This window comes from Gymnoscopelus microlampas, assembly GCF_963454915.1.
Source record: "Gymnoscopelus microlampas genome assembly, chromosome: 6".
NCBI lineage: Eukaryota > Metazoa > Chordata > Actinopteri > Myctophiformes > Myctophidae > Gymnoscopelus > Gymnoscopelus microlampas.
In genome coordinates this window covers 15,771,670-15,795,473 of record NC_139943.1, presented here as the reverse complement: position 1 = coordinate 15,795,473, position 23,804 = coordinate 15,771,670, and the positions used below count along the sequence as shown (strand labels likewise).

The 23,804-nt window shown below is 43.4% G+C and overlaps 1 protein-coding gene across 7 annotated transcripts in view; it reads right to left on the bottom strand.

Moving 5' to 3' along the window:
• LOC311047984 (A-kinase anchoring protein 13) overlaps positions 1 to 23,804 on the bottom strand; it is a 213,746-nt gene that overhangs the window by 132,257 nt on the left and 57,685 nt on the right. For all 7 annotated transcript variants that reach the window (XM_084060950.1, XM_084060953.1, XM_084060951.1 and 4 more), the window contains exons 4-6: positions 10,970 to 11,067; positions 8,748 to 8,825; positions 6,921 to 7,278 (exon numbers count right to left, since the gene is read on the bottom strand). In XM_084060950.1, the coding sequence (XP_083917076.1) occupies positions 6,921 to 7,278; positions 8,748 to 8,825; positions 10,970 to 11,067 (534 nt within the window). The remainder of the gene's footprint in view (positions 1 to 6,920; positions 7,279 to 8,747; positions 8,826 to 10,969; positions 11,068 to 23,804) is intronic.

Below are 23,804 nucleotides of genomic sequence, written 5' to 3'. Positions count from 1 at the left end.
CAACCTGGGAGCCAGCAAACACAAAAAACGCTAATAAACAGCTGACATTTGGGGAAAGCGAAAAAACGGGCTTTGGTGTTCCGTGCACATGGTAATGGTCAATGACTGTGTGCAAATGCAGATCAATTGCTCCAGCCACTGAGGAGAACCGGTATATCTGATATTTTTGAATAGCTCAAATCTAAAGCGACACAGATGCTTCCCCGGGTTTTAATGGGTTAATACTTGTCATTGGTTCAATATTTAGACCCAAAATAAACCCACAGACAAGACTTAACCACTCTCCATTTCACTTTAGAAATATAAAAACAGAGAAAATAGCAGATCTAAAAACTCACAACGCATCGCGGCACGTTGTGAGCTTGTAGATCGGCTATTTTTGCTACTCTTGTGTGAAACTGTAGTATGACGAAGTAGGGCCAATAATTTACCGAGGAAAAAAACAAAAAGTTCCTTAAGCATTAACCCCTGAAGCTAATAATGGCAGTGGTGGAAAGTAACTAAGTACATTTCCTCAAGTACTGTAGTACTTGTACTGTACAATTTTGAGTTTACTGGAGTATTTCCAATTTTCAGTACTTTTACTTCCACTCCACTACATCTCAGAGGCAAATATTATACTTTTACTCCACTACAATTATTTCAAAGGGGTTCCAGGGGGTCCCCAGCTAAAGTAGTTAACATAGCATCACAATCATTTGAACCACTTTATCCATTCATACGTTGGCTATTAAAAAATAGCAGAAACTACAAGCCAAGCTGAATCATTTTATTTGATTATATATATTTTTTATATCTTCTCTTCTAGGGCAGTGGTTCTCAACCTGGGGGTCGCGACCCCCAGGGGGGTCGCCAAATAATTTGGGGGGGTCGCCAGATTTTTTGGTGAATTTGAAAAAAAAAATGAAAAAAACTTTTTTTTTTTTTTTTTTAACAAAATATTTTTTATGTTATCATTAATTCATGTTTTATCAGTTAATTTACTCAATTTACCCCACTTTTTGCAAAAATGTTTTGATAATAAACAATTATCAAACAACCTATTATAATTAAATAACCTTCGCGCGCGCGAACGGGACCGTGCGCGTGCACGCGGGGGGTCGCGAGAAATAATATCATTGTTTTGGGGGTCGCGGCCTGAAAAGGTTGAGAACCCCTGTTCTAGGGTTCCTGGTATAAAACCTTTTCAGATGGGGTTCCACATCCAAATATATATCAATTTGGGGGTCCTTGACATATATATAATATAATATATTATATATATATACACACACACACACACACACACACACACACACACACACACACACACACACACACACACACACACACACACACACACACACACACACACACACACACACACACACACACACACACACACACAATTCTTTGGAAGGCATTGGAGCTGGGGCAGCGGTCAGCATGCCAACCAAGGCCATGGGAGAATTCCAATGTTGCCATGCGTTCATTACAGCAAGAGACAATGCTCTGAGAATCTGGAGCTGCTGGAAAATATGATTTGTCAGGGTCTCTCTCTCTCTCTCTAGACCAAGTGATTTGTCAGGGTCTCTCTCTCTCCCTCTCTCTCTAGACCAAATGATTTGTCAGGGTCTCTCCCTCTCTCTCTAGACCAAGTGATTTGTCAGGGTCTCTCTCTCTCCCTCTCTTTCTAGACCAAGTGATTTGTCAGGGTCTCTCTCTCTCCCTCTCTTTCTAGACCAAGTGATTTGTCAGGGTCTCTCTCTCTCCCTCTCTTTCTAGACCAAGTGATTTGTCAAGGTCTCTCTCTCTCTCCCTCTCTCCCAAATGTTTTAGCTCGAGACCCAAAAGGGAAATTTGATGCTTACCCGGTCGGGACCCAAACTAGTGAAAATAGACGATCTCACAATGTGTCGCGACCCGCGATGTGACGCGTTGTGAGCTTGTAGATCGGCTATTTTCACTAACTTTCACTTAAACGTTTTTATTTTTTTCACAATTTTGTAACCCATTTTTCACACCCAGTGCCAATGCCTAAGCTTGTAATCCTGGGCGCTACTCTCCCTCTGCCAGCCTGGGGAGAGCCCCTAACTGAGCTCATGCTCATGCTTCAATGCATGAGGAGCTAGCAAGACGCTTCTTATCACCTGACAGGGGGGGGGGGAGTTTCGCCGGTAGGACGTATCGTCCCGTATTGTGTCCCATTAAAGTGCCCAAGGAGACGGTGTCAAAGCGCCGCGTCTTGATGACTTAAACAAGGATGACATCAAAGGTTCTCTAGTTTCTGGCTTTGGGGGGAGAGTCGTCCATGTTCCCCCACGGTGGATTGAACTGACCCAGCAGGCCAAACCAGCAGTAAGCACATCATGAACGTACAGTACGTAGGCTCTTTACTGAAAAAAACTAGTCGGGTGCTCGTCCCAGTGTCGGCGGTTTGATTCCGGCTGGACACCTGTTCCCCCTATCTGTTTGTCTCATTACTTCCATCACATCATCACTGTGTCTGGCAGAAACATCATATCTCCATACTTCAACTTTTTATGTTTTGTCGTAAATTAATGCCCTACTTCATCATACAAGAGTGTCGCACAAAAGTAGAGAAAATAGCCTGTAGATTGGCTATTTTCAATAATAATTGCTACTACTACTACTGATAATAATAATAATACAAAAGGAACGGTTTTCGGTTTCCACGCGGCAGCGACGATATCTAAATAAGGCACACACACGCACACGCACGCACACACACACACACACACACACACACACACACACACACACACACACACACACACACACACACACACACACACACACACACACCAGGCTGATTGAAGACCTCCATTTTTGTCCCTGAGAATCAGTAAGGTAAATGTAAATTGGGTGGATGAATAGAGAGGACGATGGAGGTTGTTGTTACTGATGATGCTTTCATTTGACTCTGCCAGACAGAGCTACAACGCCCCCCCCCCCCCCCCCCCCCCCCCCTCTCTCTCTCTCTCTCTCTCTCTCTCTCTCTCTCTCTCTCTCTCCTTTCCACTCTGTCACTCTCTGTTTGGTTTGCGTTCTCTCTGTCTCTGGCAGAGACCGGGCTTCTTGAATTCCAACTAAAACAAATAGCATTGAGCGCTACAAACCCATCACCTCCATCACAGTCACATCTCTGCAGTCAGTGAGACAGACAACAAACCAGCCAGCATGAGAAGTCAGTGAGTCTGTGAGATAGACAGCCAGACAGCCAGACAAACAGCCCGGCGGCTAGGCTAGGCGGTCCACCAGCCAGTAACCAGCAGAGGTGGAAAGTAACTAAGTACAATTTTGAGGTTTTACTTTACTTGAGTATTTTTCAATACTTTATACTTCAACTTCCAGAGTCAAATATTGTACTTTTACTTTTACTACAATTATTATTTGACAGCTAATAGTTACTTGTTACTTTGCAGATTTACATTATTTTTGCAAAACATACATTAATTAACCAGTGAAGCCCTATTTTATAGTATTGTTACAACTATTCAAAAATACCGACCTACAAGCTCACAAGACGTTGCAGATCTGCTGTTTTTCTAAAAAGTATGATTGAAAAAATATATTATATTTTAGTACTTTTACTTTGGTTCTGTAAGTATACGCCAATACTTTTGTACTTTTATTCAAGTAAAATTTTGAATACAGGATTTTTACTTGTAACAGAGTATTTTTACATGGTGTTACTGCCTCTTTGACTTAACCCATACGACCTGGAACTTTGTCATTTTTTTTTGTCATAGACGGATTTCCGCGCGACGTCATCACAGAGCAGAATGCGCAATCTGCGCATGCCCCCATACAGCCCTGAGCGGCAGTGAGCGCACTGGCCAATACAAACTAATAGGCGAGTGTGCTCCGGTGCGTAATTTCCAAACGCACCCATAGGCTTCCCCCTCCTCTGCGCGGTCATATTCCTCTCATGTTTACTAACAGGAAACCCGTCTATAGCGCGGCACCGAGTGCCGCGCTATGAGCTTGTAGATCTGCTATTTTTGAAAAATCGTGAAAATGTGTGCAAATCTTTGAAAATGTATATATTTTTAAGCAAACATTTTTAACTCAAATCTTTGCTTCTGGGGGTCCCTGGAACAAAATATTTTGATGGGGGTCCGCGGCCAAATACATATAATTTTGGCGGTCCTTGACATGAAAAAGATTGAGCACCACTGATATAGAAACATACGTTTTTCAGAAAACTGTTGGGATTTAGGAGACATGTAGAATCGGCTTCAGGTCACAATGGGTTAAGTAAAAAATAGCAGTTAGCCAGTCAGTAAGCCAGTTGCCCAGCAGCAGCCCACCACATCTCTACAACACTACACGACCATTTCAACGGAGGCAAGCCGCCAAGGCTGGTAATGAGTGGGAAAGTTTGCTTTTGGCATATTTCACATAGCATTTGCGACTCTGCGTGGCTCTGCTAAATGGGAGGGGGCTGGGGGGGGCAGGAGGAAACATGACGAGGAGAGGAAATGGAAGAACAAAACCGGAGACGAGAAAATGATACAGAAGCAAAGAGAGAGAGAGAGAAAGACTCCATGCTAAATATTGGTGTTTCAGGAAAGGGAGTTGACTGTAAAACATACGTTCAGCAGTAAAAGCCTTTCTACAGTGTATGTGTGAGGAGAAAGGCAGAGCTAAGGGAAACCTAGAGGTGTGCATAGTTGCAGACTCATTACAGAAACCTTGTATCTCCATCCACAAATTAACCCATTGAGACCTGAAGCCGATTCTACATGTCTCCTAAATCTCAACAGTATTCGGAAAAACGTATGTTTCTATATCAGTGGTGCTCAATCTTTTTCATGTCAAGGACCCCCAAAATTATATGTATTTGGCTGCGGACCCCCATCAAAATATCTTGTTCCAGGGACCCCCAGAAGCAAAGATTTGAGTTAAAAATGTTCGCTTTAAAAATATATATATTCAAAGATTTGCACACATTTTCACGATTTTTGAATAGCTCAAAGTGTAAAATAATGCTTTTTAGCTCAAATCTAAAAATGACACCGTTCCAGGTTTAATGGGTTAATGCCCTGGCATATTTTACACTTTGTCGTATGACAGTGTTGTTTTTTTTCAAAATTTTGAAAGATTTTGAAAATCTTAAATGCCAGGTTGAAAGTGCTTAAGTCTGTCTGTGGGTTTTATAAATATCTAACCAATGGAAAGTATTAACCCATTAAGACCTGGAACTGTGTCATTTTTAGATTTGAGCTAAAGCTAAAAAGCATTATTTTACACTTTGGGCTATTCAAAAATAGCAGATCTACAAGCTCATAGCGTGGCACCGAGTGCCGCGCTATGAGCTTGTAGATCTGCTATTTCTTTTTAATCGTGAAAATGTGTGCAAATCTTTGAATATATACATTTTCAAAGCGAACATTTGTAACTCAAATCTTTGCTTCTGGGGGTCCCTGGAACAACATATTTTCAGATGGGGGTCCGTGGCCAAATACATATAATTTTGGGGGTCCTTGACATGAAAAAGATTGAGCACCACTGATATAGAAACATACGTTTTTCAGAAAAGTTGAGATTTAGGAGACATGTAGAATCGGCTTCAGGTCTCAATGGGTTAATGCCCTGGCATATTTTACACTTTGTCGTATGAGAGTGTCGTTTTTTTTTTCAAAATCTTGAAAGATTTTGAAAATCTTAAATGCCAGGTTGAAAGTGCTTAAGTCTGTCTGTGGGTTTTATAAATATCTAACCAATGTAAAGTATTAACAAGAGCTTGTGACTAAATAGTAACTATTTACCAACAAGAATCAGTATATCATAAAATAGCAGCCAGGAGAATGAGAGTAGCAGGACACTGGCCAAAGACATCAAGAACTGCCAGCCAGCAAATTGGTGCTGCGGGAACCAACACACGGGCACCGGTAACGAGGACGTCCCACATTAACATACGTGGGACGTACTCAGGAAAGACGCAGGTGCATAAAGTACTGAAAAGCTGGCCAGAAGGCGTGTACCGTATACAAGCTCTGATGCAGCCTGACAGCGTGTCGTGTGTTCGATTCCCGAGCCCGACAGACCTTTGTTGCATGTCACTCGACGGCGGTGTAAAGTAACTAAGTACATTTAGTCAAGTACTGTACTTAAGGACACTTTTGAGGTACTTTTACTTCTATCCCACTACATCTCAAAGGCAAATATGCGACACATTGTGAGCTTGTAGATCTGCTACTGTATTTTCAAAAGATTTTTATACAGATTGAAGACTTGAAATGGGACCTTCTGTGTAATGAGTACTTTTACTTTTGGTACTTTAAGTATATTTTGATGCCAAAACTTTTGTACTTTTACTCAAGTCAATTCTGAACACCAGACTTGTACTTGTAATAGAGTATCTCTACATTGCAGTCTTGATACTTTCACTTAAGTAAAAAAATGCGAGTACTTTTTCCACCACTGGTCACTCATCGACTCTTTCCCCGTTTCCTATCATATCAATAAAGGCAGGAAAGACCCAAAAATATATCTATTAACCCATTAAGACCTGGAACTGTGTCATTTTTAGATTTGAGCTAAAAAGCATTATTTTAGACTTTGGGCTATTCAAAAATAGCAGACATACAAGCTCATAGCGCGGCACCGAGTGCCGCGCTATGAGCTTGTAGATCTGCTATTTTTGAAAAATCGTGAAAATGTGTGCAAATATTCTGAATATATATATTTTTAAAGCGAACATTTTTAACTCAAATCTTTGCTTCTGAATATCCATCAAAATATTTTGATGGGGGTCCGCGGCCAAATACATATCATTTTGGGGGTCCTTGACATGAAAAGGTTTGAGCACCACTGATATAGAAACATACGTTTTTCAGAATACTGTTGAGATTTAGGAGTCATGTAGAATCGGCTTCAGGTCTCAATGGGTTAAAAAGGAAATAAAAACTCACCTATACCGTTCTCCAGGTCAGCGGAGGCGTCTGTCCACACGTCCGCGGGCGTCTCCGTGTAACCGTGCCCGTCTGTAACCGCAACAACGCCAGGCGTGTCCTCGCGTGCGTCAGCGTGCGACACGTCCGCACGTGTACCCGGCTGCTCTTCACTCGGCGCGTCCGGGTGTGTTTTCAGGCGCGTGCCTTTATTGTGCGCGTCCGCGTGTGTTGTGGTGCCTCTTTGTGTGTTGTTGTTGTCCGTGTCTTTGTTGTGCGCTGTTCCCAGTGAGGTGTCATCGTCGTGGCGGCGCCAGGTGAGGTGTTTCAAGGCCAGTGCCAAGCTGTGGTCCAGTTTCTCACACTCTTTCAGCGGGACCTTGCGGGAGAACAAAGGCAGACACACACAACGAGAGGTAAAACGAGGGCTGTTTTCTTTGAAATTCTTTGGAAAAAAAAATATTTGAAAAAGCTGATACGATGTATAAAGAAAGAATGTACACAAACGTTTCACCTCTGTTATCCCCACACTTTCTATTTACTTTAAACTGCTACTTAACTTTTATGGTTATTTGCAAGATTACATTTTTAAAGAAAAAGAGGGGGAGGGGACATTTTATTAAAGTCTTAACCCATTGAGACCTGAAGCCGATTCTACATGTCTCCTAAATCTCAACAGTATTCTGAAAAACGTATGTTTCTATATCAGTGGTGCTCAATCTTTTTCATGTCCAGAACCCCCAAAATTATATGTATTTGGCCGCGGACCCCATCAAAATATTTTGTTCCAGGGACCCCCAGAAGCAAAGATTTGAGTTAAAAAGGTTCGCTTTAAAAAATATATATATTCAAAGATTTGCACACATTTTCACAAATTTTCAAAAATAGCAGATCTACAAGCTCATAGCGCGGCACTCTGTGCCGCGCTATGAGCTTGTATATCTGCTATTTTTGAAAAGCCCAAAGTGTAAAATAAGGCTTTTTAGCTCAAATCTAAAAATGACACAGTTCCAGGTCTCAATGGATTAATCATATACTTCTTCATATGGCAAAGCTTTTACATCTGCTATTTTTGTGTTTGAAAAATCTTGATACATTTCTTTTTTTTAACACAAATCTTCTGGGGGTCCCTGGCACAAAACATTTTCAGATGGGGGGGTCCCCGGCCAAATCTTAATGGGTTAATGTAGCATTGGACAATCGCTATTGGGGGGTAAGGCTCAGCGAACATCCATTATGCCATTGGTTCTCAAAGTGGGGTCCGGGGACCCCCAGGGGTACTTGAGGGGATACCAGGGGGTCCCCAGCTAAATGATTTATAGGAACCAAATGGACCCTTATGGGTCTGTAACTCTGAGAGTGTACAAATGGAACCAAATGGACCCTAACGGGTCCATTTGGTTCCATTTGTACACTCTCAGCGTTAAATTGACATAGATTTTACAATATAAATTGCGGTCCAAGTGATATAAATGCCATTAAATGGGGGTCTGTAGGCTGTAGCCCTAATGCATGTCAAACTGGGGGTCCTTGAAATTAAAATGATTGAGAATCACTGCTAGAGCTGTAAAAAAAATCTTCTCTTATGGGGGTCCCTGGCATTTCTTTTGAAATGGGGGTCCGCGGGCTAATAAGTGTCAATTTGGGGGTCCTTGACAAGAAAAAGTTTGAGAACCACTGCATTATGCGACACGTTGTGAGCTTGTAGATTGGGTATTTTCGGCACTTGTGGTTGTTGAGCCAGTTGAGGTCAGGGTATTCTTTGAAACCTTCATGTGATACCTAAATTATCATGTTACTTTAAGTATTTTTTTTTTTTTACACTTCTCTCTAGTCCCGCCCCTTTACCTGTTGTTCATCCAATAACAGAGCTCCTTCTGACGCCGTGTTGTTGAGCAGGAAGTGGGCCATGTCCAGAGCCAGGTCCTAGACATAACACACAAGCACACGCACACACACACACACACACACACACACACACACACACACACACACACACACACACACACACACACACACACACACACACACACACACACACACACACACACACGCACACACACGCACACACACACAAGGTTTCCATAATGTCTCATTAATGTCCTGGAAATCCCATAAAAACATGACGTAGAGATGATACATAGGGTGTGTGTGTGGCTTTCTCTGCCAGCTACACATGCTGGAGAAGGGAGTCGTCTAGGAAAACCTTTGTGCATTAATAATTAATAATAAAGTACTCGTTTCATTAGAGTGCTGTCCTTGTTTACATAAAAAAAACTTCCAAAACAAGCCCTGGTTGTATTCTTACAATTAGCCTTCTTCTTGTGTGGGGAGCAATTACATTTTTTATATGAATGTTTGACTGTGTGTGTATCTATAGTTTAACCCATTGAGACCTGAAGCCGATTCTACATGTCTCCTAAATCTCAACAGTTTTCTGAAAAACGTGTATTTCTATATCAGTGGTCCTCAATCTTTTTCATGTCAAGGACCCCCAAAATTATATGTATTTGGCCGCGGACCCCCATCAAAATATTTTGTTCCAGGGACCCCCAGAAGCAAAGATTTGAGTTAAAAATGTTTGCTTTAAAATATATATATATTCAAAGATTTGCACACAATACTAAATTTGTTTACATTTGACGGTTACACATGTTTTTCACGAATTTTCAAAAATAGCAGATCTACAAGCTCGTAGCGCGGCACTCGGTGCCGCGCTACGAGCTTGTATATCTGCTATTTTTGAATAGCCCAAAGTGTAAAATAATGCTTTTTAGCTCAAATCTAAAAATGACACAGTTCCAGGTCTTAATGGGTTAATGGTCATTGTAGTGTGCTGCTTGCCCTTCCTTCTTTTAGTTTTTTTAGTTTTCTTTGTATTGTATGCCTTTAATTTATATCATTCCAGTTTGTTTATCTTTATTTGAATACATGTATGTCACACCTTTCTATGAAAAAGGAAAAGTTCAATAAAAAAAAAATATTATGTTTTTTTTTAAACTTACAAAACAATTGAGCGCAATCGATTAGTCTGATTGACCACTTAACCCTGTATTATACTTAATTGTACACTGATGGCGTATAAAAATAGCAAATATAGCTAATCTATTCTGCAAGATCCCAACGCGTAGCGTTGCAACTCGCTGTGAGCTTGTTGATCTGCAATTTTCACTATAAAAAAATAAAAATCATAAACGAGCCAAAATAAATAAGTAATGGTAATAGCGATTTAAAGTCATATCGCCCAGCCCAACGTACTCCACGAGTCCACGTCACGATGTGTGTCATCAGAAAGCTTTTGACTCTGTACTGCCCTCTAGTGTATGTGTTGCTTAACATCCATGGCAACATGGAAAGTGGTTGGCAGTAACATAGAATAAACATTTATTTTCACAAGCAAAAGGGAGTGACTTAATATTATGTATCGTCTCTGTTGTGTGGAAACCTCAAATCTGTTCAGATCTACAAGCTCGAATCTGTTCAGATCTACAAGCTCGAAGCGCGTCGTTTCGCGCCACGTTTCGAGCTTGTAGATCTGCTACGTTTAATGCTTTTGTGTGATACTGTAGTACAGTGGTTCTCAACCAGTGGTCCGGGGACCACCAGTGGTCCTTGAGGGGGTTCCAGGGGGTCCCCAGCCAAATTAATTGTTAGGAACCAAATTGACCCTTATGTGTCTGTAACTCTGAGAGTGTACAAATGGAACCAAATGGACCCTAGCGGGTCCATTTGGTTCCATTTGTACACTCTCAGAGTTAAATGAACACTGATGATGATACTACTGTGTAGATTGGGACCCCCAAAAAAATCAAAATGGTTGAGTCCCTGGCATATCTTTTCAAATGGGGGTCCCTGGGCTACTATGTGTCAATTTGGGGGTCCTTGACGCAAAAAAGGTTGAAAACCACTGCTGTAGTATGATCAAGTAGGGCGTTAATTTACATAGAAAACACACAAAACGAGATGAGAGGTTTATGCCCGACAGCGACGATATAATATTTCATCGCCGTCTGTTCTAACTAACTCCATTGAAGTGCATAAAGGTGTTAAAGGCATGTCATCATCAGTACCTGGACGTAGTAGAACCTCTCCTGTGAATGCGGGTCCACCTGACCAGTGGGCCGAGCAGAACACAACGTCACCAGAACCTGCTCACACACATCATGGGCTGAGGAGAGGAGAGGAGACACAGACAAACAAACAAACAAACAAGGTGATAAAGGACTGTTTCATCGTACAAAAAATACACTCAATATGGGTAAATCGGTGGTTCTCAAAGTGGGGTCCTTGAGGGGGGTCCCCAGCTAAATCTGTTAATATAGACGTCACTATCATTTTAACCACGTTATTCATATTTTATACTATTTAAGAATAGCACTAGTAGTCTGCTATTTTCGAGTTGTTTTTTTTTACCGCTCCTATAAGAGGGTTTAGGACCCATCCGTGGTGAAAGATTTTCTTTCCGTCGTGAAAATGTGTCTTTCGCTGTGACGCCATGCTGTGGAAAACACGGCCATAGGGTCTGAAAACATTTGCAGGACGTGCTGTGATTGGCTAACGAGACACATGATGAAATTAACTTCAAACTTCGCAGACGCGCTGTGATTGGCTAGCGAGATGCATGATGAAATTAATAATAATGTAAAAAATGTAAGCACGTCACTTCGCAGGACGTACTGTGATTGGCTAGCGAGACGCATGATGAAATTAATAACTCATAAATATCACCGCTCACTTCACACTGGGTGTGATTTTTTTTCTTTTTTCTTCTCTTCTGGAGGTCCATGGCACAAAAACATACAGATGGGAGGGGGGGTCCAAATACATATCATTTGGGGGTCCTTGACATGAAAAAAATTTGAGAACCCCTGGGGTAAACAGAACCATTCCGGTGCTGTGTAGCTAAAGCATATTGGACATCGGTCCATTATTCTAAAACGATGCCTTCATCAAACATGTCACGTTCAAGATGAAGCCTTAATCAAGCTGAAGCTCACATGCACATCATACAGCCAGTGGCTCCACACTGCAGGCAATTACATGTCTCGAGACAGTTTCTGAGCAGCAGAATCTGCACCACTTGCCTTAAACATGTAATGATGTTGCTAGTAGGAATAAACACAGAAGGAAGTGGACGTAGAAAGGGGATGAGCCAAACCGAGTTACCTGTTTCTACACAAAAAAAAGGAGGTGGTGCCCCCCAGAGGCAAAAACAAACTTGGGTGGTTTGGTGAAATGAAATGCTAACGCTTGTACTCCAAGCTTCCCTCCAATGCAGCTGGAGCACAGATAAACCTGTCCAGCATCAATCACACACACACACACACACACACACACACACACACACACACACACACACACACACGTTCCTGATTGTGTACAGTTGTGTGTTCGTGTCTGTCTCATAAGTGTGCCATCAGCATACTACACACACACACACACACACACACACACACACACACACACACACACACACACACACACACACACACACACACACACACACACACACACACACACACACACACACACACACACACACACACACACACACTGCCCAATGCTTTCAGGAGCTGTAAATGTTTATATGGCTCCCTGCAAGTCATCTCTTTCTCTCTCGCTCGCTCTCTCTCTCTCTCTCGCTCTCTCTCGCTCTCTCGCTCTCCGTCCATCTCGTCCATTACTGAGGAATGTGACACAACATCAAAGGAGCGGTGCAGCTCTACTGTTAAAACACATGGGCAGGAACGTTGTGCTCTGGAGGAAGCTGCTACAGCGGCCTGTTGTTCTCAGTGCATTGTGTAAGGTGGCTCACATCACTCAAAGCCAACCACACACACACACACACACACACACACACACACACACACACACACACACACACACACACACACACACACACACCTCGCTCTATAATTGTTAATGTGCTCTTAAGCAATGGGAAGGGGAACACCCAGCCACCCAGCCCTCCTCCAGTCGGCCCGGTGGAACTCATCACATGCCAGCCCAGTGTTGCCAGATTTTGTAAGAGAAACAAGCAGACAGGTCTACGAAAACAAGCCCAAAATAACGTGGTTCTCAACATTTTCAGGCCGTGACCCCCCAAATAATAATATCTGAACTGGGGACCACCCTGACAAGCACGTGGAATTGTAGGAGTTGAGGCATTACATCTTGTTTGGCTCTGTTCCACAGATAAACATTGTGAAAATAGCAGATCTGCGTTGTGAGCTTGTAGATCGGCTATTTTCACAATAATTGCCTCTTTCTTATATTATTTGACAATTTGGCCAATGTTTGACAAGTTCTACTTCATTCCTCCTGACCGCCAGAGGCAGTGTTTTCAACACCTGGATATTCATCGCGCGCTCGCGCATAGGTCGAATATTAATACCAACAAAGTCACTCGTGACCTGTGTACGCGCACGTCACCTATATAGGTACGGTGTACACAGCGATCATCCTCTTTCATCTTTTCGCCTCCGGGGCGTAGGTCGATTACTCGCAGCTGTGCGTGGAGTCTCGCAGCCGACACGGCTGGGGCTACGGACTCTCCGTCCTCCAGAGACTGCATAGTCTGCTACCATGGAATTACGTTACCCCGTTCACAGGGGCTGTCGGAAAGGAACGACAGAAGGAAGGAGAAAAACAAAAAGGAAAAAAAAGCATGTACAAACAGCCCTGCACGAGTCACGACGGTGAATGGAGTTAGCTTGCCTGCTAGCGTTAGCTGCAATGGCTTGGTGGCTAACTACAAGAGCATCGAGTAGCGTACCGCAAGCATTGGGGGTGTGTCTCGCCCCGCAGCTGCTGGTCGCTGGAAGGTCTGTCGGATTAACGCATGCCTCCCGGACAAACATAACAACAATAGCAGCGTGGGCTACCCGCTGCACCGTTGCGGTTTGTCCCGACTCCTGACACGGATAACGTGGAGCCATAGCTGTACATTGGCGACGGTGAGTGAATGTTTGGGCTGTGTTTACAGAAATAAGTAAATCAAATTAGAAAAGGACCGCGGTGCGCGGCCCACCGTAATGTACCGTTAGCAATTAGCAGTGGGGGTGTATCTCGCTCGGCTACTGCTGGTCGCTGGACGGAAGAGGAGAAAAAAGGGAAGAAACAAGAAATGACTAAAGTCATAATATAGCCGCTTGCGGCAGGCTTTTTGGCCCCAATCCTTTCATAGACCTGATTACTTGTTTTTTTTGGATTGCTTGTTTCTCTCGCCAAACCTGGCAACATTTAGCGTCGCAAATTAACGCTAAAGTTTTTTATATAAGTGGTGGCAACATTTTGTGACGCCACGCGGGTCTTCCCAACAATAGCTAAGATTGAAGTCAGTGTGAACATGGCCAAATAATAACTTAATAGCCAAACTAGGTCTAATGAAGCACGCTAGCATTTAGGCTAACCCCCCCTGCCTGAGGCTCTCCGCTTTCTCTCTCTCTGCTGAGAGGGGGGGGGGGTGCTGCAAAGGGCCGTCTCCCCATTGGCGGGAAGTGTGAAGGACTTGATGACTAAGTCGTATTATACCAGGGGCTGTGTCTTGGATCCTGCTGGAGTCTCCTGACAGTGTTTCTCACTCCGCTACTGCTTGTCGCTGGACGAAGGAAGTGGAAAGTATTAGCGCTGAGAGTGTATCCCATTCTGCCGCTTTGAGGAACCATGTGCGGACCGCCGCAACATAGCGTCAGCATTAGGAGTGTTTCCCATTCCGCTACTGCTTGTCGCTGGACGAAAGAAGGGGAAAGTATTAGCGTTGAGAGTGTATCCCATTCTGCCGCTTTACAACCACGTGCGGACCACCGCAACGTAGCGTCAGCATTAGGAGTGTTTCCCATTCCGCTACTGCTTGTCGCTGGACGAAAGAAGGATAAAGTATCAGCGTTGAGAGTGTGTCTCACTCTGCCGCTTAATATACCGCAAGCATTGGGAGTGTGTCTCGCTCCGCTGCTGCTGGTCGCTCCACTACTGCTTGTCACTGGACGAAAGAAGGGAAAAGGATTAGCGTTGAGAGTGCATCTCGCTCTGCCGCTTGGTAAACCATGGCGGGCGGCCCACCGTCCATATAACGTGAGCATTGGGAGAATGTTTCGCTCCACTACCGCTTGTCGCTGGACGAAAGGAGTGGAAAGTATTAGCGTTGAGAGTGTGTCTCGCTCTGCCGCTTTTGGAGGGACCACGCCACTGCGGCGTGCGCCCACTGGAATATACCGCTAGCACTGGGAGAACTGACTCCATTAAGTAAAAATACCTAAAGCGAAATTGTACTTAAGTACAGTACTGAGTACATGTACTCAGTTACGTTACACCGTTGTATGAGTGCTCTTCTGTGAATGTTTTGGCTAAGAGTGGTTCTCACTCTAACGCAGGCATTCTATCTACCGGACATGTGGCGCTTGTTAGCGCGATGGCTGCAGCTAATAAAGGACACCCAGAGGGTGCTTTGCTCTGTCGTTATTGGACGATATACTGTGTACCTATTACCGTGTGTACTTGGTGCTATGTTCAGAGAATAACACACTACCGGACAGGGGTGTGCATACAGGTCACAACTCCACCGAGCGCCAAAACACATGTCAAGTGGTAAACGCTGCTCGGTACTGACTTAAGCAGCATATTTTGCCTGTGATATACAGGGGTAGGCCAATACTGCCACTGTGTGTGCTTAATCTCACAGTTCGAGTACGAATCGTAGCTTGAGTGTGACTCTGCTGCTATTCGGATTATACTGTTTGTGCTTGGCAGTAAAATGGAATTATAATGCTAGTATGGTTCAAGTGTGTCTCGCTTTGCCATCACTTGGTTATCATACTGTGTGTATTTGACACATGACATGACACTGTGGCTTGAGTGGTTCTCCGCCCTTGCTACGACGACGTTGCATATTAGTAACATTGTACTTGTGTGTACCTGGTACTCACTACTGCTATTCAACATATGCAGTATACTGTGAATACTTGATATCATAGCTTGAGTGTATGTCGCTCTGCTGCTATCCAGATAATACTATGTGCTTGGTAGTGCAATAGTCTTAAATAATTCTATATGACGAGGGAAGTGTTTGGGCTTCACCACTTCTTAACTATCGTACTGTGTCCTTGACACTGTAGCCTGAATGATTCTCGCTTTCGCTATGGCTACGTCATCAGTAGTATTGAGTGTCTCACTCTGTTGCTGTTGCCCATGGATTATTGCAACAATGGCTGGTCCCAGAAGGGAAGGTCCATTACTTGCGCCAGTCATGTCCTGACTATGGTGCCTGACACAGGCTATGGCTGTGAATGTTTAGCTAATTGGTCAGCCATGGGGAGTACAGCCCAATATGGCCTAGACCCAGGGCTAGTGGTTGATGCCAACATTGCTTACTTACCTTAGGGCCCTGATACACGTAGCAATTTTTTAATCAATATCAACCAGCAACGACAATGATCAACGTTGACTTTTCAATTTTCCATTGAGAGAGATCAACCTCTACTTATTTGGAAAGTCAGATCATCAGCGACCTCTACTGGGCAACATAACTAAAATCCTCCAATCACAGCCCTGATTTGGCGGCACGTGATGTCTTCACTCCAGAAAAACTTTCTGAAAACATGGCCCAATTTGTGAAGTCTATGCACTAAAAATGGCTGTTTTCTGACCCCTGACCTCACTGGACGGCCCGCCATTTTTCCAAATACACCTGTCTGGTTTAGCGGAGAGTGTGGCGTTGTAGAGGGGCTCTCCCTGAACGCGTGCGTATGTCACAAGTGCCGCCACAAATTCCTGTCTCGTGTCCAGCGCCCAATTTGTGAAGTCTATGCACTAAAAATGGCTGTTTTCTGACCCCTGACCTCACTGGACGGCCCGCCATTTTTCCAAATACACCTGTCTGGCTTAGCGGAGAGTGTGGCGTTGTAGAGGGGCTCTCCCTGAACGCGTGCGTATGTCACAAGTGCCGCCACAAATTCCTGTCTCGTGTCCAGCGCCCAATTTGTGAAGTCTATGCACTCCAGTGAACAGCATTTATCCATTTAGATACATTTTTTATGTTATTAAAACAGTTAAACACTTTTTTTATTACAAATATACATAATATGTGTTTTCTAGCTTCGTTTAAATGCTTAATTTATAGTTTTAATGTGCAAATGAACCGTTTTTCAATGGTTTTCAATGGTTTCTTTTTACTCTAGAGGGTACTCTTAATCTGAAGAGATCGTCAACCGGAAGTCTTATTTCTGCTCCGTTATTTCTGCTCACGGAACACAGCTGCTGTTCTAGCGCAGTGGACTGAAGACAAGGAACTCGACCTTATAACTTTTTACTCTGGTAAGTGAACATTTTTAGAACAACTGCTGTGTGTAAATGATTCAATATACATTAAAAACGAATTGTATGTGTTTATTTGCCGTCAAATATGTCATTGAGCGTATATATTTGTACAGTATAGTTCATATCGGCCGGCGGACGCACCACTTGTGGCTGCGGTAAACGGCAGTAGATAGACAGCTGGAATGGAAGGGTTTGACAGTGCTGAGACGTCCCGTTCATTATATTTTACTATCGAACCATCACTGAAACTGTCATTATATTTAGGTATTTGTATTTGTTATGTCATTACTTGTCTTCAAAAAAGCCCACGTCGTCTAGTTGCATTGGTACAAAAAAAAAAAACAGTGTGTGTTTAGTATTCAATGAGCCACGGAGCGGTCCATATAAACTGCTTTGAGATGGCCTACTACCTACTATCTCGAAAGCTTCATTAACAGATACATTACAGTTTTAAATCTGATAAAAGCTGCAATGTCATCATTTGAGGGAGATGAGTGACATGTTATGACTGTACAGCAGTGGTGGAATATCACACATTTTACTAAGTAAAAGTATCAATACCACAATATAAAAATACTCTGACTGTTACAAGTAAAAGGCCCCTGTTCAAAATGTTACTTGAGCAAAAGTACAAAAATATTGGCATCATAATGTACTTTTGAATATCAAAAGTACTTGTTTGAAAATAGCAGATCTACAAGCTCAGGACGCATTGTGAGATTGTAGATCTGCTATTTTCAAATAGCTTATGTATAAAATGGGGCTGAAGTGGTTAATGTATGTTTTATTATATAATAATTTGTATCTGCAAAGTAACTAGGTACAAAAAAAAGAGATGTAGTGGAGTAGAAGTAAAAGTACTGAAAATTGAAAATACTCCAGTAAAGTGAGAATACCTCAGAATTGTTTAAGTAAATATACTTAGTTACTTTACTCCACTGCTGTACAGTGTGCACTGGTTTTAAACCTTTTTCATGCCAAGGACCCCTAAATTGATATACATTTGGCCGCGGACCCCCATCTGAAAATGTTTTGTGCCAGGGACCCCCAGAAGAGAAGATTTGAGTAAAACATGTTCGCTTTAAAAATATGTATATTCAAAGATATGCACACATTTTCAAGATTTTTCAAAAATAGCAGATCTACAAGCTCATAGCGCGGCACTCGTTGCCGCGCTATGAGCTTGCATATCTGCTATTTTTGAATAGCCAAAGCTAAGTGGTTAAAATGATTGTGACGCTATGTTAACTCATTTAGCTGGGGACCCCCTGGTACCTCCCCAAGGACCACTGGTGGTACCTGGACCACTGGTTGAAAACCACTGCACTAGTGCATTGGTTATCAAGTGCTGTCTGGGAACCCCAGGGATCCTTGTGATGTGGGTATTCCAGGGGAGTAGCTAGTTCGATTTTGTGTGTCTGTGCAGTACAAATATCTTATCAAGTGATGGTCCATGGCTTGTTACATAGATTTGGGGCTCCTTGACTTAAAATGTTTTGACAATCAATGCACTAGTGTGTCACTGTATCTGTTGATGATATATATTAAAGTGTTAATATTATTATCTTCCTTAATGATCACACTTTGCACTTGTCATGTTGTGTTGCACAGAGAACAGTGTGTTGTGGAACCACAAGGCAAAAGTTTACAAAAGGCATGCCCCGAGATCCAGGGCCCTGGAGACCAGTCTGAACAGCAGCTGGTGCCTTTCACAGGTAAGAAATCAGTACTTGTGTGACTGCTTATTTTCAATTTGAATAGTAGTAGAGGCCCTAGAAGGGGTCCAAGTGCACATTTTGGACCACTTTTTTTCCTTGGGATCATCAACGTTTTAAATTAGAGGTTCTATGGATGCCAAAAATCCATTCCAGGAAATAAAATAGGGGGCTGCATGTGGACCCTTTCTAGGGCCTCTACTATAGTAATGGTGTGATTATCCAAGATTTCACAGAACCAATTTAGCGATAGAGCAGAGAAACATTGTGATGTTTTAGGAATGCAACAAGATCAGTGCTAGGTTTATGTAAAACATGTATACTGGATATGAATGATAATGCCATGTTTAACTGATGTGCTTAGTATTTCAAGTATAATACGATCAACATTCACATCTATTCATACTGTACATTGTTTGTTTGCTTGCTTGCAGTTGGAGAACCTGCGAACAGTGTTTCAGCGTGAACACAAGGCTGTCACCAGCAGCAAGAAGTCAGGCGCTGGAGCAGATGATGTCTACGTCTCCAAATGGAAGTTTTACAGACATTTAGTGGTTTACGGGAGCCAGATGAAAGTTCTGATAATCTCCCTATTCTCCCATCCCCAGCCTCAAACAAAACACCCTATTTTGGAAACCCAAGCCCCTCACTCTCCAGCTTTTTGCCAAAAATAAGAGTTAAACAGGACTAACTAAGTATAGGGTTTTGGTGGTTAAAAGCTTCTACACACACTCACTCTAGCTACATTGCGATGATTTGTATGTGATGTGATTATTGTAAGTGACCATCCAATGGATGCAGACTTTATGATACATTGAACTGGGGAATGTTTAATATCCAGGCACCTTTTGTAATCCTCATGTATTAGTTTGGTTTGATTTTGTATATTCATTTCATAACATATGTACCTGTTGTTGAAGTTCTAGGAATGTTTTTATTGTGCTGCCTGGTTGATCCTGGCAGTAGCATATGCTTGTCTCAAAGATTAAGCCATGCATGTCTAAGTACAAACGGCTTGTACAGTGAAACTGCGAAAGGCTCATTAAATCAGTTATGTGCATAGGGTGTATGTGAAGATGAGTGCACACACATACTGTTCATGCAGAATATCAGTATTGAATGTGTAATGTATTTTAGGTAATGTACTTCAGTTTTGTGCACATACATTTGAACAAGAGTCGTTCTGTAGAACACAGGTTCCCAAACTTTTTAGCCTGATACCAAAAACACGAATGTGACTCCGAATGGTCTCCCCGGGACCTAGTGAACTAGTGTCACTACAGTACTTGTTAAAAATGTCGGGTGAGCCGCCACAGTATTTCAAAAATTGTAGTAGAAACGTGCAAAGCCCTGTTTGAACAGCTTAGCAAGACACACATGAAGGTGCCTTCTACAATTGAGGAATGGAAACAAATTGCCATACAGTTTGAAGACAAGTGGAACTTCCCCCACTTGATTGAAGCCCTGGATGGGAAACATCACCATACAGCCACCAAAAGAGTCAGGATCTCACTTAAATTATAAACATGCCAACTCGGTTGTCCTGATGGCGTTAGTTGATGCAGACCTCAAGTTCTTGTACATTGATGTTGGAACCAATGGCAAAGTCAGTGATGGAGGCGTGTGGAACAAATGTGGACATATATTGTATAAATGTAGACAAATGAAAATATATATTTTTACCAACCAGAATAACCTGTGTGTGTCTTTCTCTCTCTCTCTATATATATACTGTATGCTGTCAGGCAGAAAATGATTCCATAAATTAATGCCCTACTTCATCATACAACAGTATCACACAAGTTGTGAAAAATAGCCGATCTACAAGCTCCCAACCTGCCACATCACGATGACTTGAGAGCTTGTCGATTGGCTATTTTCACAATTGTATTATTTTTAAATAATAAGAAACCCGTTTTGAATATGAAGTTTCCACCTAACAGCAACGATAATGTATTTAGTTATTGTGTCTCATAATATATTAAGTAATAATATGTAAAAATGTAGCATGTCATTAAAGTACACAACATAGGTATGCTTGGCTAATGACAAGTAGCTAATTTCTGCCTCTTTCACCGAGTTATTACTTTATTTCTGTTAATACATTTTAGTTTACATTTGAGTTGTGTATTAGAGATAAAAAAGTGATATATGTTCTTACTTTAGCAAAATAAAAGCAGAAGCAAATATAGCTGTTAAGGCAGCATAGGCTTCAGTCTCCATTTTTCCCAACTCTGGAAGTGTTATAACATTGTTTTTTACCAGAACAATGCATCTTAATGGGAGCTGTTGCCCAAAATATCTGTTGCCCTGTGTCTCATCATGTTGCTCGTTGATGTTGATGTTGTCTGTTGATGTTGCTGAAAAAAGTGCTACGTGTATCGAGGCCTTACTGTAAGTCGATCCGGATTAAGAGCGCCTGCTAAATGCCTAAACTGTAAACATTGCTTCTCTGGTGGTGTCACTAGATGAAGCTGTTGAGCTGGATGACTGTTGCTCATGGCCACAGTGTTAGTCTCTGGTCTGCTACCTAGAGCCATGCCACAGCAGCTGGAATGGGATGTATTGGACATTCCCTTAACTACCTCGCCCTAGCCCTCCGGCATGCGAGTATTGATACGCAGACACAGTGCCTGTACAGCGCCTATGCAGCGCCTATCACTCTAGGCGTTTGCTTGCATGATTAGAGAATCAGCAGACTGTCTACTTGCATAATGTCAGTGCCACGTGTGGCTTTCTAAGGGGTGGCCATAACTGAGTGGTTAGTGGCCCGCATGGGGAGCCAGAGCCTCTGGATGTCCCGGGTTTGGTGCCAGGCCAGCAATGGGTCGATGTGTGTCCCTATCTGAGCCCCTAATTGCCCCCCCCCCCTGAGCGCCGGCGAATGGCTGCTCACTGCTCCTAGTAGTTCTAGGATGGGCAAATAAATACAGCGGATGAATTTCACGCATGTACAAATGTGAATAAAAAGGGAAAGGAGTGTGGACCATTCCAACAGGCCCCACTCTCATGGAGGGGCAGTGAGACACTTCAGACTCTCTCTGCCTGTCATTCCAGGCCAGACGTTTGGGCCTGCTACCCAGAATGCCTTGCAGCATAGTACACCGTGAACAGGCAGTTCAGTTCAATCGGAAGGTTTCTGCTTGACCTACTTGATTTACTCATATATATATTTGCGGCTTGGGCCTCGAACCCCAAGACTGCAACAGAATGGTGAGGGTCTCAGCCAGTGTCGTTGTGCTGGACCTGCATGCAGTGCACCTGGCCCTCAAGATGTTTATGACGTGTTCAATAACACAATATGTCAACAGTCTGTCTTCTGGGGCGCTTGACCCAGTCAGTCTCTGCAGGAGGCTTGGAAGCTCCTTCTGTGGGCCTTGCCTCATCTTGCAAATTTCATAGCAATGCGCTTGTTGGGTGTACAGTCCAGGCTGCGGACGTGTTTCCCGCTGGGAGCCTCTTGGATCCGATAGCAGTTCGGATCACGTGCATAGGTATGGCAGAGCGGTAGTACCGTTAGCCTTGAGGGCATAACGCGTTGTTGACTGTAGGTCTCCCTGCCGGGACAGACCAGTCCGTTAGGGCAAGATGCTCTGGCCTACTGCAGCTTCTCAATGAAGTGCCTTGGCCTCTCCACGGAGACAAGATCTCCTGTCACAGTTTGGGGGGAGAGGTGCATGTGGCATCCTCACTCCTAACCTTCAGCTGCGTCATTGACCACTGAAATTCAAGACTATTGTCCGAACATTACTGGATTTTCGTACATCGTACCAAAGGAATAAGGATTAGCGTTGAGGGTGTTTCTCGCCCTGCCGCTTTGATATACCGCAAGCATTGGGGGTGTGTCTCGCCCCGCTGCTGCTGGTCGCTGGACGACAATAAAAATAAAACAATAAGGGTTAGCGTTGAGGGTGTTTCTCGCCCTGCCGCTTTGATATACTAGGGTGTTGCACGCCAGCGAGTGTACACTGGGCTCTAGTTGGGACCACTGTATAGATTGGAGCGTTGCTCTGTGCTTAGCCGCTCTAGATTTCCGCGGATGATGTTAAATGAAGGGTTCAGCCTCTCTACCATTGAGATGCTCTCCGCGTGTGGCTCCCACAGGTTGCATGGGTGCCTTCATGATGCTTGCCTGTGGTATTGGAAGCTTTGTCCCCAGCCGGTACATCAGGCTGCTCTCAGATGACCATCTGTTAGTGCTCTTTGTCCTCACTGCTTCATCGGCAAGAGTGAGTAGGTGGGCTTCATGCCCTGGCCATTGCCAGAGACTGTTTAAGTGGGATTCAGATGGGTCTGGGTTTACCATATGGCCAACCCCTCCTTGCGTCCTCAGAGGCTTTCTGCCTTTCACGTCAGCTAGCCTATTTATTTGTTAGTTTGCTCCTCAACCAAGGATGGAGCAACTGCATTCTAGTACCTGCCTATTGTGTCCCGTCCGGGCTCTGTGGCAGGACATAGCTGTGATGGCTGGAGTTTGGTTGTATTTGTCTGTGATGAAGGGCACAGCTGTGCCTTGGCTTAATGGAGACTTTCATTGCTGCGTTCAGGCAAATGTACGTCTTCAGTGGACCTCTAGGTTTCCCCCAAGGTATTTCTTGACCGCGGGTGTTGCCAGAGCCTCTCCCTCAGTAATACAGGCTTGGAGCAGGCCAGGAGATGCAGCCGAATGGGCTTCATCTTTCATGGGTTTTTTGCCCGCTCCTGTATATATATATATATATAGTCAACCTGGCCGTCTCGCAGCGACGGCTGTGTTGTTGTCTGTTCATTCTATCTGCAAACCGACCTCGGTAAGCGCAGATTCCTCGTGACTATGTTGGTATTAGTCATCCAGGTGTTGAAAACACTGCCTCTGGCGGTCAGGAGGAATGAAGTA